A 13,627-nucleotide genomic window follows, 5' to 3' on the forward strand; every position below is an offset into this window, starting at 1 on the left:
TAATCGTGGACAGCGATAAGACCTACTGAAACCCAGAAGCAGTGATGGCTAGTTGCTGGCTGCCTGTTTTCTCAGCTGTAAGCCAACCTCTTCTGGTTATCTTTAGCATGATTAGATGCATACTCCCTACCTTTCCTTCAAAAGAAAGGTATGTCATAATTGCTAAAATGAACTTTGAGCAAGATTTAAGCCAGAGAATTATACAAAGAGTTCTTGGGTTGGGGAGAAGGGGGACGTGAATCTGGTTACTTAATTTAAGATATGAAAATAAATAGAACTTGGAAATTTTAAGTTGATTAGGATTGAGTCTAGAGTTCTTGAAAATAGACTGTATCTTAGTTTTGTGTAAAACGTACCTCTACCGAGCTCAAAGTTTTATTACCAAGAGGGTGCTCAGTAAATGTGAAGGGACGATAGAAAAATTGACTGTGACTTGCCAGAAACTAGCATGTAATACAGTGTTTAATATGAAATCTGAGATTTGATACAGCCAGTGCTTGCCAAATGCATTGAAATTACATCGTGCGCACATGCACTTTGACTGCTAACCCCCCCCGCTGGAGATGATACCTGTTCATCTCATTTACTACTTATAATGCTAAATTATAAAACGCAGATGGATTTGTCTTAAAAGACAGTATAGGCAGATGCTCAAACATCTACTTAGATCTTGTTTCATAAATTCACTGGTTCTTAAATCTTGTGGAATTAAGAATTATAGTTACAAAACACATACACTGCCCCTGGTGGATGATTTAAGGGACTTTAAAGTCTAATTTTGGCAATAAGGCCATTTTCACCCAATCTACTGACTTTAGCACCCCAAGTAAAGCGCTCCTCCATATAGAGATGTCAAAGAAGTTTCAAGGAGTGCTAATTTCAATTGGTAGTGGCTGCCTAGGGGTTCTGTAATAAATAGGTTTGGGAAGCCTTGTCCTATCATAATCCAGTATTAAAGTATGGGATTAAAGGTGGGAGGTTATTCATGTTTATTTTAAATAAGAGAAGTGTGCTTTCCTTTTGACAGTTTCATTGAAATATGATTCACATACAGTTCACCCATTTAAAATGTACACTTCAGTGATATTTATTATTTTTAGAGAGTTGTGCAATAATTAATTTAGAACATTTTTCAAGCCAAAAAGAAATTCTGTACCCTTTAACAGTCACCCCCATTTCCCTTCTCCCCCCAGCTTCTAGAAACTACTAATCTACTTCCTGTCTCTATAGATTTACGTATTCTGGACATTTCATTTAAATGGAATCATATAATATGTGCTCTTTTAAGAGTGATTTCTTCCACTTCACATTATAGTTTCAAGGTTTATCAATGTTGTAGCATCTGTTAGTACTTCATTCCTTTTTTTTATTGCCAAATAATGTTCCATTGTTTGGAAATACGACATTTTATTTATTCATTCGTCAGTTGATGGACATTTGAGTTGTTTCCACTTTCTAGTTATTATGAATACTGCTGTGACCATTCATGTACAAATTTGGGGGTAGACTTATTTTTCATTTCTCTTGGGTTTATACCTAGGAGAGGAATATGCTGGGTCATAGAGTAACTTCATGTACTGTTTTCCACAATTACATGTGCTTGGTTTTTAAATTAAAAAGAGAAAAAAAAATCCTTCCTAGTAATGGACTTTGATGCAAAGTTAAAACATATTCAGATCATGTTTCAGAAAAATTTTGGTCTCTTGACCTTAACCACAAAATGGGTTAACTATGGCTCTCCCTTTCTGTAGTCATTTCTCTGACTTCAGATTGGGTTTGTAAGAACGCTATGTGTAGTTTCAAGAGGGAAGCAGCTTCTGCAGAGAGAAATAAGTGAGTCTGTGTTGTGTTGTTGGAGTAAACTCCAGTGATGTCCAAGTCCACACAGCACTGAGAAAAGATAACCATTTGGCAAATTAAACCCAGGCATTTATTGAAATTGTATAGTGAGAGAGACAGCAGAAGAAATTTGTGATACAGAAACCCTTCTCTGCAAGCCTCTGGGTATGGGAGAACTCTCAGACACAGCTGCTGCTCTGGCAGCCAGGACTTCAGCCTAGAGAGTGACAAGAGTTTTGGGTCCAACTTCCCTCTGACCCTCCCAGCCCTCGCCTCTTTTGCCTTTCTTGTAGTTTACAGAGAGTAACAGAGCAAAATCTAGCATTCAGAAAGATAGGAGGAAATTTTTCCCTTTCCTATTTTGTTGGTTTTTGTTTCTTGAGGTAGATGTTAATAGTCTGATTTAATAGAAATGACTTCCAAAGAATAAATTATGTTTCTGGTAATTTTATCAACTGAAGAGAAATTGTCAGATCATGGACCTTGGATTCTTTTGAAGTAAAATACAAGGCATATTTTCAAAAGACTATCAAAGATGAGATTGTATAACTGTACATAAACTGAAAATGGAATTTAGATGTTGAACTTGGTAGACAGCTTTTCTCTCAGTAATTCGTTGGTGCCCAGGTATGTCCTGGATTCTGTTATTTAGTTTCTCTACTAAATAAGTATATAGTCTCTTTAGTTATTTAGCTTTCTTCAATATTTTAGTATTTTATTTCAACCTAGGGAGCAAACAAATTTTAAATACGAAAAACAGTGCTGGAATTGGATTTAGCCTGAGTAGTAGAGCACATACTCTCCCTTGGTTTCCTTGCAGGGTACGGTATATCTTGAATGTCACTCGAGAGATAGATAACTTCTTCCCAGGAGTCTTTGAGTATCATAACATCCGAGTATATGATGAAGAGGCAACGGATCTCCTGGCTTACTGGAATGACACTTACAAATTCATCTCTAAAGCAAAGTGAGTAATGGTCCCACACACATGCTCTGACCCATGTTCCCCCTGCACCACACACGGCTGGGCCTGAGAGCTGTAGATGGCTTACTGTCTGTACTCTGGGAGAAGGAATTAAAGAAAAAAAGGAGGCTGAGGTTCCTTAATCCTGGGGAAAAGTTGACTAGTGACTTCATACTTTCCCTGTAAGTAGATGAAACCCCTGGAAGAATGAATCCCCTGTTGACTCTTTCCATTGAGCACAAGATGAGGGCACACAAACTGAAGCTGCTGCAAACACAGTAAGAGTGACAGAAGGAAGATGTTCTGAAGGAAGTGCTAAGTTGCCAAAGGGGACATGTGAAAGGGAGAGAACAGAAATTACTCCAGGTGGGTGGGATACTGAGTCCTTTCCGAAGACCAGAAGGGAAACTTAGTGAGCTTTGGAAATCTTTTCTCTTTCTTTTACTTTACTCTTACGGTACTCTAAGCAGTGAAATTTTCCTCTGGCCATTCTGTTGATTTCATCTTTAAATTAATTGGTCCTTTTATTTAATTTTATTTTTTTAAAGATTTTATTTATTTGACAGAGACACAGCAAGAGAGGGAACACAAGCAGGGGGAGTGGGGGAGGGAGAAGCAGGCTTCCCGCGGAGCAGGGAGCCCAATGTGGGGCTCGATCCCAAGACGCTGGGATCACGACCTGAGCCAAAGGCAGACGCTTAACAACTGAGCCACCCAGGTGCCCTGAATTGGTCCTTTTAGTGAAACTAAAAGTATTAATTTAATGTTTAGTGTTAATTAGTATTAGTATGTCTGCGCTGGGTTTTTTTAAGTCCCTGGGGATTTCCTTGCCAATCCTGTGTATTCCTTCAATAGAAGGAGCCATAAATGAGCATGTTAGCCATGCTACCCCTCTGATGGGACCACATTCAAATCATCCCTGGCAGATGAGAAGCACTTCTCATTTTTAAAGCCCTCCTTCAGCAATGATTCCACATCTTTCTTCAGGACCTCCATAGTCAAGAAGTTCTTCGTCTTAGTTACCCTGAATCCTCCTAGCTTTGAGCCCATGTTCTCAGTCTCTAGCTAGCACCTGGAAGAGTGTTTTATATTCTTGAAGCCTGTTATTAAATTGTTCTCAATAATACCTCTCATGGCATGCTTACTGTGTGTCAGGTACTTTACACTTTATTCTCTCATGTAATATTTTCTAGAATCCAGAGAGGCATATACTGTCATCCTTTTGTACAGATAGGGACAGACTATAGAGATGAGGTTCAGAGAAGTTAAGTAACAAGTGGTGAAGATAGGACTTGAACCTAAGATCATGTCTTATTCCAGAGTCCATCAAGTATTTAGGAATAGTCTAGTTCCTTAAGGAAGGGAGACCGGAAAAGACTAGGCATGTTGTGAGGATCACAGCCAAAGAGGCTAGAGTTCAGGTGATGCCCCAGTCCCAGTGAAAGGAAAGGCCAGTTTCAGCCTTGAGGTAAAATATGTGAGGCATGCAGGGTACATGTGAGCAGGCCGTCCTGCTTGGGCTCATGCGAGTGTAAGTCAGCATCTGAGAGTGAGCGCCTCTTTAAATGGCACCAGGCACCTCATGTGTTTCATCCTGATCAGGGCCCTGAGTTCCAGACTCGACCTACAGATGGGTGGGTTTAGGATTCCTGAAACACCAGGACCAGGCTTAATCTAGACAACCCAGCACGGGGAGGGGCAGGAGGGGTGGGGGGTGTGTGGCTGAAACTGAAAGATGAAATTGGATATTCTGAACTGACTTCAGATCCTTCAATATGTGAATTAGAAACCATCCACTGAAAAAGCCCCATTCAAAATGAAGAAATGCTTTTATGGGGGTGGATTTCATAACTGTATTTTTCTTAAAATTGTCCACCTGTGAGCACCTTGCATGCCTGCGGGTATAGACTTGAAATTTGATGTCAGAGCTTGATGGGAAAATATAGAGCACATGTCTGAACTTATATCTGAGTCACTGTGCACTGTAGTCTAAAGTTATGGTGCCATAAACAAAACAAAAATGTCCTAGTCTTTTGGGATCATCTAAGCACGCAGAGACACACACCTTCATTAACCTAAGGACTCCAGAATTTCGCATCTAAATGATGGGTAGGAGGTTAATCTCACCTTCCTTTTGAGACTGTTTTGATTATTGCAGATCATTCTCTGAATTCCTATCACTTATCTGGCACATAACCTCATTCCTCTCATTTTGGCACATAACCTCATGCCTTCCTTTCATTGTACTTAACTCTTTCTTGTGTGTCTATCTCCAGCAGAAGAGTTATAAGCCTCTGGAAGGAAGCTTGTTTACTGTAATACAGTGAGTGAGTGAATGAGTAGATTTCCCCTCTTAGGCTGATGTACATTTTTTTTAATTTATTGGACTAGCCACATGGGAAGGATTTTTAGCCCATGTACTCTAGTGAAAAGAGTAACCATTCTTTTTTCCAGATTTTAAAATATTTTTACTTATAGCTGACAGATCTAACAGCAGATCCATAAGTTTGTTCATACATTTAGTAAATATTTGAAGGCTTACTCTGTGCCAGACACCGTGTCATTAGCAGAATTAGCATAGCATAACTGAGTCACGTTCATATCCAAAGCAATGAGCTCTGGCACCTTGAGACCACAGGGTTTGCTTTGTTTCTTACAGTCACTTCATGGTAACTTTGCTTTCTCTTTCTTCCACCCCATTAAAACAACAACAGGTAGTTACTCACTCCACCCTCCTCACTGAGAAAGCCTCGTGGTGCATCACGTGGTCCCACCCAACTCCACGGATTGTCTAGCCAGTCCCTAGACAGAACATGGTGGTGGTGGTTTGAAAAGTGATAGGTAGGACTACATCTGAGTAAAGAGGAGGGTTAGTTTTATTTGGTTTGTACTTTCCTCCAGGGACAGAACCCTTACTGGAACTTGAACTGGAAGCAACTCAGAACATTTGGATAAATTAGATGAATCACTGTCACACTTGTAACTCAAGACTGTGCCAGCCTTGGAACATGCACCTCCAGATACGCAAAATGGGGTCCAGTCTCGAAATTGAAAATTCTCCCTTCACACTCATTGCAATTACCATTTTGCGTTTTAATTATCTCTTTCTCCCACTGAACCCTACCATTTAGGGAAGATTTACTTTTCTTTGCCTCCACTGGGAGGAGGCAGAGAAACCTTGCCCATTGTCTTACAACAGTGATTGCCTGGTAAATGTTTGCTGAATTAATTTAAAAGGATCGATATTAACATTGACTATTGTTTGAGTACACTAGAATTGCCTCCCCTCCCCTCACATTTGACTACAGATATATACAAGTACACTACGGGGGGATGGTTTGAAAGAAAATGGAAAGGCGAGCGGAGACTTGGAAACATGTAGAACGTAGCTTTTAAAATGCACTACTACTGCGTTTTTCCCCTGACCTCCAACCCCGACATAGGAAACATGGCTCCAAGTGCCTTGTGCACTGCAAAATGGGGGTGAGTCGCTCAGCCTCCACCGTGATTGCCTATGCAATGAAGGAGTATGGCTGGAATCTGGACCGGGCCTATGACTACGTGAAGGAGAGGCGAACGGTGACCAAGCCCAACCCCAGCTTCATGAGGCAACTGGAAGAGTACCAGGGGATCTTGCTGGCAAGGTGAGTCCTTCAGTGACTTTCTGAGATTTTCCCTCCGTTACGCTCCCTGGGGCAAGGTAAAATGTCCTTCCCCGCAGCTAGTTCTCAGCCTAATCTGGATGTGTGATACATTTTGAAAATTGAAATATCTGTCAATCTAGATTTTAAAAAACAAGTACAAGCATTTAAGAATAGTATGGAAGGTCAGGTGTTTAAACTAAAGACATTTAAACTAAAAGCTGGACATACTGTTCTCTTACTTTCCCAAGTAGGTTCTGATTATCGTAAACATTTCTCAACATCTTCTAAGGCCAGATACAGCTGCCTTATCAAAATGGATACTTACTGATCCCAAAGGAATGCTAAGCATAGATGAAGTTGTTAGAAAATTTTTTGGCCTGTTCTGTAAAAGAAAATAAAATTTAAGAAGCACGTGGTGCTGTTTTAAGCATCATTTTTTATCAGTGCTTGGTTTCAGTGAGCCTTCTCCAAAATTTTGGTCATATGACACATCAGATTTGGGGTATGAAGGCACTTCCTGGAAATAACTCTCTTCTTTTAAAAATCTTTTAATCTTTTTATATATATATGTATATATATATGTGTATATATATGCTTTTATATATATGTATATATATGCTTTATATATATGTGTATATATGCTTTGCAGAAATGCAGAAAACACAGAGAGAAAAATCATTTATAAATTCAATGCCCACAGTAATCGACATTATCTTGCATGTTTCTCCAGGTCTGACTCTTACCCCATATATTGATGGATGTTTTCTCACAAAAGCTATTCTTCAGCCTACCTCTTCACCCAATAACTGGTCTTCCTTTTTTTTTTTAAACTGTAGCAATGTATATTGAACAGTTACACTACAGTTAGCCCTCACTTAACCATCCTTTTCCCCCCAGCTTTACTGAGATAGAATTGACGTATAACATTGTATAAATTTAAGATGTCCAGTGTGTTGATCTGATGCATTTATATATTGCAAACTGATTATCACCGCAGCATTAGCTAACACCTCCATTCCTTCACATACTGTTTCTTTTTTCTTGGTGAAAATATTTAGGATCTCTCTTAGCAACATTCAGAAGTATGTGATACAGTATTATGGACTATAATCTCCATCTTACATTAGATCCCTAGAACATTTTAATCTTGTAACTAGAAGTTTATACCCTTTGACCAACACCTCCCCATTTCCCCCATTCTCTACCCCCTAGTAACCACCACTTTATTCTCTATTTCTCTGAGTATGGCTTTTTTAGATGACACATATAAGTGATACCATTCAGTATTTGTCTTTCTCTGTCTACCCAGTAGTAGATCTTGAACATCTTCCTGTATCAATAAGAACTACTCATTTCAGGAATAATTTGGTAATTGGTTATAAAGTGAGTAATTATAAGGGGCTCCTGGGTGGCTCAGTTGGTTAAGTGACTGCCTTCGGCTCAGGTCATGATCCTGGAGTCCCAGGATCAAGTACCACATCAGGTTCCCTGCTCAGCAGGGAGTCTCCTTCTCCCTCTCACCCTCCTCCCTCTCATGCCCTCTGTCTCTCATTCTCTCTCTCTCAAATAAATAAAATCTTAAAAAAAAAAAAAATGAGTATTTATTATTTTACCTCATTGGTGGTGAAAGCCACGTTCACCTGCTCTCAAGGAAAGAGATTCACATATTAAACTGGGTTTAAGGGTCAATTTCCTGAGATGCCACATGCTGAAGTTCTGTAGAGTGCTAGATCTTGCTTTAATTTTTCCATGTGTGCATGTTCTAGGTGGTTTTGTTCATATGAAGGCACAGCTGCCTAGAAGCAGTTGGGGCTGGTGCCAGAGTTTGACTCCAGTGAGTCTCATGACTTGGTCTTGACTCTTGAATCTGGGCTGTGTTTCCCCTGAACAAAATGTTAAATAGCCTTCCAGCCTATCCAGGCAGAGGGACCACCCTCCCACCCCCGAAGTCTTGTGAAAATGCAGCCCAGCATAGCATTATGGTTTCCACTAAAAAAAAAAAAAAACCCTCCCGTTTACTCAGTACTTGGCATGATTTCATCTGAGCCGTTCTTTTAGGAAGCAGGGAGGATACTCAAGTCTCCTCCACTTAAAAAGAATTTGGAGGTCTTGGGGGACAGATTTTGATGACATTTTTAGATTAGATCAGAAGGTAGGACACAGCGGTTCTTTTTGGCGCAAGAAAGAGGCATCTGAGGGTTAGATGAAACATAAATATTGTATGTTCCCAGACACACACATGACTGATGCTATGCAGTGTCCTCACGTGACCCATTGAGAGCAAGGATACTATGTGTCCTGCCAATTTCAGTATTTATTCTGGAATCTCAGGCTACTGCAAGCTGTTGGGTTGGGTTTTTTTAGAGGATGTGGTTTTTCTTAGATGTTAAAGGAACTTCAGAAAAATCTTAGATGAGGATAAGAAGGGCAGCATAACCCACAAATCACACTGCCTCTTCCTTTCCCTTTCGGTTCTATCCTGCTTTCCTGGGCTTGATTCATGGAGGGAGGAGCAAGCCCTGGGGAATGAGAAAACCACAGAATTTGAGTCAGTAGATCTGGTTTCCATCTCTGGTTCATCCTCTTGCTGCAACTTTGAGGAGTTACTTCACAGTTCTGATCCTCACCTGACCCCATCTGTAATATGAAAATCAAGAGCCCTATGTCACACTGAAACTAATAATACTAATACTAGTTGAGTTTAAATAAAAAAAATTTTTAAAGAACCCTATGTCACAGGGTTATTGTAAATAAAAATGTGTATAGATAAATGTACACTACGAGGGCACCTGGCTGGCTCAGTCAGAGGAGCCTGCATGCACCTCTTGATCCTCCAGGTTGTGAGCTCAAGCCCCACGTTGAGAGTAGAGATTACTTAAAGAGAAAATCTTAGGGGCGTCTGGGTGGCTCAGTCGTTAAGCGTCTGCCTTCCACTCAGGTCATGATCCCAGGGTCCTGGGGTCGAGCCCCGCATCGGGCTCCCTGCTCAGTGGGGAGCCTGCTTCTCCCTCTCCTTCTCCTGCTCCCCCTGCTTGTGCTCTCTCCCTGTCTCTGTCAAATAAATAAAATCTTTAAAAATATATCTTAAAAAACAATGTACACTGTATACTGGTAAGGGTTATTCTGATATGGTTCTCATCATCTTCTTTCTCCAGGGCTACCCAGAAACACGTACATGCATGTGCCATTTATTCCTTCCTCCTTCCTCCAACCACTGCCTTCCACCACCCACAGGCACACTAACTCCATTAGAAACTAGAATAGGGAGGCGCCTGGGTGGCTCAGTCATTAAACGTCTGCCTTCAGCTCAGGTCATGATCCCAGAGTCCTGGGATCGAGCCCCGCATAGGGCTCCCTGCTCTGCGGGAAGCCTGCTTCTCCCTCTCCCATTCCCCGTTTGTGTTCCCTCTTTCGCTGTGTCTCTCACTGTCAAATACATTAAACTTAAAAAAAGAAACAAGAATAGGAAGTTGTCCTGGAATTTCCTGTACTGTGATGTTTCCTGGATTTTAAGAACTAGAATCTAGTGCTAGGGGTATCACTTAGGCTGCTTTCAACTGCAAGTAGTAGAATACCTCCATCAGTCGGGATCTCAACAAGAAACAGCATACTCGTATTAGGATTATTTGCGGAGGGTTTTATAAAGATGTGGGATTGTAGTAGAATCAAGGGACTTGCATCAGCAGAGCTGTTCGGTAATAGCTGCGAGGCCCAAAGAGGGAGGGAGCAGTTACTAGAACCTGGGAGGAGACTCCTGGAGAAAGAGGCACCTTCAGAGAGGAGAAATAACTTTCAGTCAAGGGACACAGCCAGCCTGAAGTGACCCTGTGGGGAGAAAGCTAGGGGAATAAGTGGCCTGCCTTTAGCTCCTCCCTCCAGACTGTCTCCTGACTGCCAGGACTCCCATGAAACAGTGAATACCCAAACCAAATCAGGCCTCTGCCAGTTAGGAAAAAGACTGGGAGTGCCTGCTGGGCATACAGTCATTACGGTCTGTGATCTCCGGTGTTTTTTTTTTAAGAAACAGCACTTGTAGGCTATTGCCAAGCTAGCTGCCAAGTGAACTGGGCCCAGCAGATTCTTGCCCAGCCCTAGAGTGCTACTCCAAGGTCTGCCTGCTTAGAAGAGCAAAAACAGAGAAGCCCCAGACTCCTGGAACTGTCTGAAGCTCTACAGCTTAGGTAACCAGGAGAAGAAAAGTCCTTAGAAAAACTCCACTCATTCTGTCTGCAAAGAAATCCATTTCTTGTGGAGATACTTAGATCTTGTATTCCACATCTTCTGTCAGGAAGCATGTGGTGGTTTTCCCAAAAAGATAGAGCCCTGATCCTAGCATTCTTTAGCCCCCATGGTTGTCTAGAGTGGCACTGGGTACTTAACTTGAGGTCGCAGCCCTCTGTTTGAGGGTATTTGCTTGGTGCTTTGATGTCTTGGTAGAAGAGAAGTTTACCAAGGTGATACCAGGCCTCTGTAAATGGTTTATGAGTTGGTTACAGTCTCTTAATCAGAATGTGAGGCTATGGACCAAACAGTGACCTCCTATCTGAAATGCAAGGGACTTTTTGCATAGTTCAGTATGTCTTTAAGAGGGAAGGCTAATATTTAATATAATCCTTTGGACCTAAAAGAGAGGGTATCATAAAGCCAATGATACTGTCCATATCTAATTTTATTTTTTATGTTTTTATAGCTGGGGGATGGGAGTGAGACAGGAAGAGGGTGGGCGTGTGTGTGTCTGTGTGTGTGTGTGTGTGTGTGTGTGTGGAAACCCTCCATTAAACTGCCAACAGCCGTGTTTGTTATTCTGTACTCTGATCATGCAGGTATCTGGCAGATTTTTGTTCCATTAGACAAGTTCAGATTTCAGGCATTTGCAAGCTGGACCATGTGTCTGTGATATTAGGTTCCAGTATACAAGCAGCAGAGAAGAAACACTGGGTGGTAGCCAGGGAGAGTTCGTGCCACATGTCTTCATAGATGTCGGTTTTGATTCTTTGAACACCCCTGTCACCAGGGCCAGGGGAGGCAGAGGTGTCTGTTACACTCCCCTGCTTTGCTGGTGGAGACACTGACGTCTAGTTAGCTGGTGCACAGTGGTCAGCCAGCAGGAGGGAACCTGAGAATGAACCCACATCGCAGTTGAGATTTAAAGGATTTCCTTAATAGCTTTTCAGTGAAATAATTTTAAAGCATTTAGGAACCATGGACAAAACATAGAGAATACTCAATTGTTGCTTTTTCTTTTTTTTTTTTTTTTTTAAGATTTTATTTATTTATTTGAGAGAGAGAGAATGAGAGAGAGCAAGCACATGAGAGGGGGGAGGGTCAGAGGGAGAAGCAGACTCCCTGCCGAGCAGGGAGCCCGACGCAGGACTCGATCCCGGGACCCCAGGATCATGACCTGAGCCGAAGGCAGTCGCTTAACCGACTGAGCCACCCAGGCGCCCACTTTTTCTTTCTTCTCCTTTCTACAGGCTGACTAATGTCCTAAGAGGTAACCATAAACAGTCTAATTTTACTATAACCTGATACTCCATTTTTAGCAGTGTTTTCCTCTATGTAACTTTCTCAAACAAAATTGGTGCTTTACCAAACATGTAACAAGAAGAAAGCAAGCAAATAGGAGGCAAGAGAATGGGATATCATGTGTATCCTGTCATTTAGATGTCCTTCTTGTTCATTTATGAAGTAAAAGGCCAAATTCAGGTCCGAGGTCACTCAAGGGAGAAAAGAACCTGAGACTTCTTTGCATCATCCAGGCCACAAACCAACTCTGAAGTTCTTTTTGGCAACTTGTTTACTTGATGCCTACCTGAAATAGGTGGAGGGAGTCAGTTGAATTTCAACATTAACAGTTTAAAATAATAAATATGATCCAATGTCTTACATCTATCCCTACCAGTGATAGAGCATCAGAATAAACAGACTTGGGAAAAAGCTGTACTGGAAAACAGTTTGGTGTTACTGAGTAAAATTGACGGTGAACATATACCCTGTGACCCACCTTTTCTGCTCCTGTATATAACATCTTTTAGAAACCAAAGTATGCACCAAGTGCAAGAATGTCCATGGTAGTGCTGTTCATACTAGCCAAAACTTCATCAATAGGATGGGTAAATAAACTGTGGTATGTTCGTCATACTCCCTGAAATTACAGCTGCACACATTGATGAATCTTAAAAACAGTGTACGCAAAAGGCAGTTGTAGAAGAATATATACAGAGTATGATTTCACAACATTTGCATGTTGTGAACTTATGTAAGTTCACAACATGCAAAACTAAGCAGTATATTAAGAACAAAACATGATGACATTATAAAGAAAGAGGATGATAAGCACAAAATTCAGGACGGAGTTTACTATAAAACCTCTGAGGTGGGAGGAGGAAGGGAGGAGCAGGAAGGGGCACCTGGAGTAGCAGTGCTTTGAAGGCCACGGTAATGAGTCTCTTGATTCTGTCAAAGCACTGCCTACCACCATCCCTGCAGGCCCTACTGCAAAAGTGAGAAAGGTAGCAGGATCAGACCTATCTTTGGATTGAGATTTGTCTTTCTCCTTTACAAGTAGTCATCAGTTTAATTCCAGAGCTCTGGCCTAATATTTTCTGATGATTATCTCCCCCAGAAAGAGAAGGAAATCCCTGCTGGGCAAGGCAGCTGTAATGTCAGCCCCTTCTTCTGAAACATACACCGTTGGTACCTATTAGCATAATTTCAGTCTCATTCCCTCCTGATTGATTAGTGATTAGCAGGCACTTTTTAAAAAAAATCATCCTTTGGGGGCGCCTGGGTGGCTCAGTCGTTAAGCGTCTGCCTTCGGCTCAGGTCATGATCCCAGGGTCCTGGGATCGAGCCCCGCATCGGACTCCCTGCTCCGCGGGAAGCCTGCTTCTCCCTCTCCCACTCCCCCTGCTTGTGTTCCCTCTCTCGCTGTCTCTCTCTGTTAAATAAATAAATAAAAACTTTCAAAAAAAAAAAATCATCCTTTGGAAGATTCTTAGGATCATGAAAAATCCCATTTGCCTGTTGACTGGTAAGATAAGCTGTTCTTTATATTATTAGAAAGGTGAGAACAGCTACTCCCTGAGATGTCTTCCCAATCATTTGCATCACAGGAATTGTCCTGCCATGGTGGCTGAGAGGAGTTGGTGCAGGTTTGAACATCCTCATGATAGGTGAG

The 13,627-nt window shown here is 41.5% G+C and overlaps 1 protein-coding gene across 2 annotated transcripts in view; it reads left to right on the top strand.

The window, feature by feature from the left end:
* The window catches only part of SSH2 (slingshot protein phosphatase 2), a 244,279-nt gene that overhangs the window by 217,589 nt on the left and 13,063 nt on the right, over positions 1-13,627 (top strand). For both annotated transcript variants that reach the window (XM_035027658.1, XM_035027659.1), the window contains 2 exons: positions 2,660-2,806; positions 6,247-6,447. In XM_035027658.1, the coding sequence (XP_034883549.1) occupies positions 2,660-2,806; positions 6,247-6,447 (348 nt within the window). The remainder of the gene's footprint in view (positions 1-2,659; positions 2,807-6,246; positions 6,448-13,627) is intronic.

The sequence above is a fragment of the Mirounga leonina genome, unplaced genomic scaffold (assembly GCF_011800145.1).
Source record: "Mirounga leonina isolate KUSES-001 unplaced genomic scaffold, KU_Mleo_1.0 Mir_200, whole genome shotgun sequence".
In the NCBI taxonomy this organism is placed as follows: Eukaryota; Metazoa; Chordata; class Mammalia; order Carnivora; family Phocidae; genus Mirounga; species Mirounga leonina.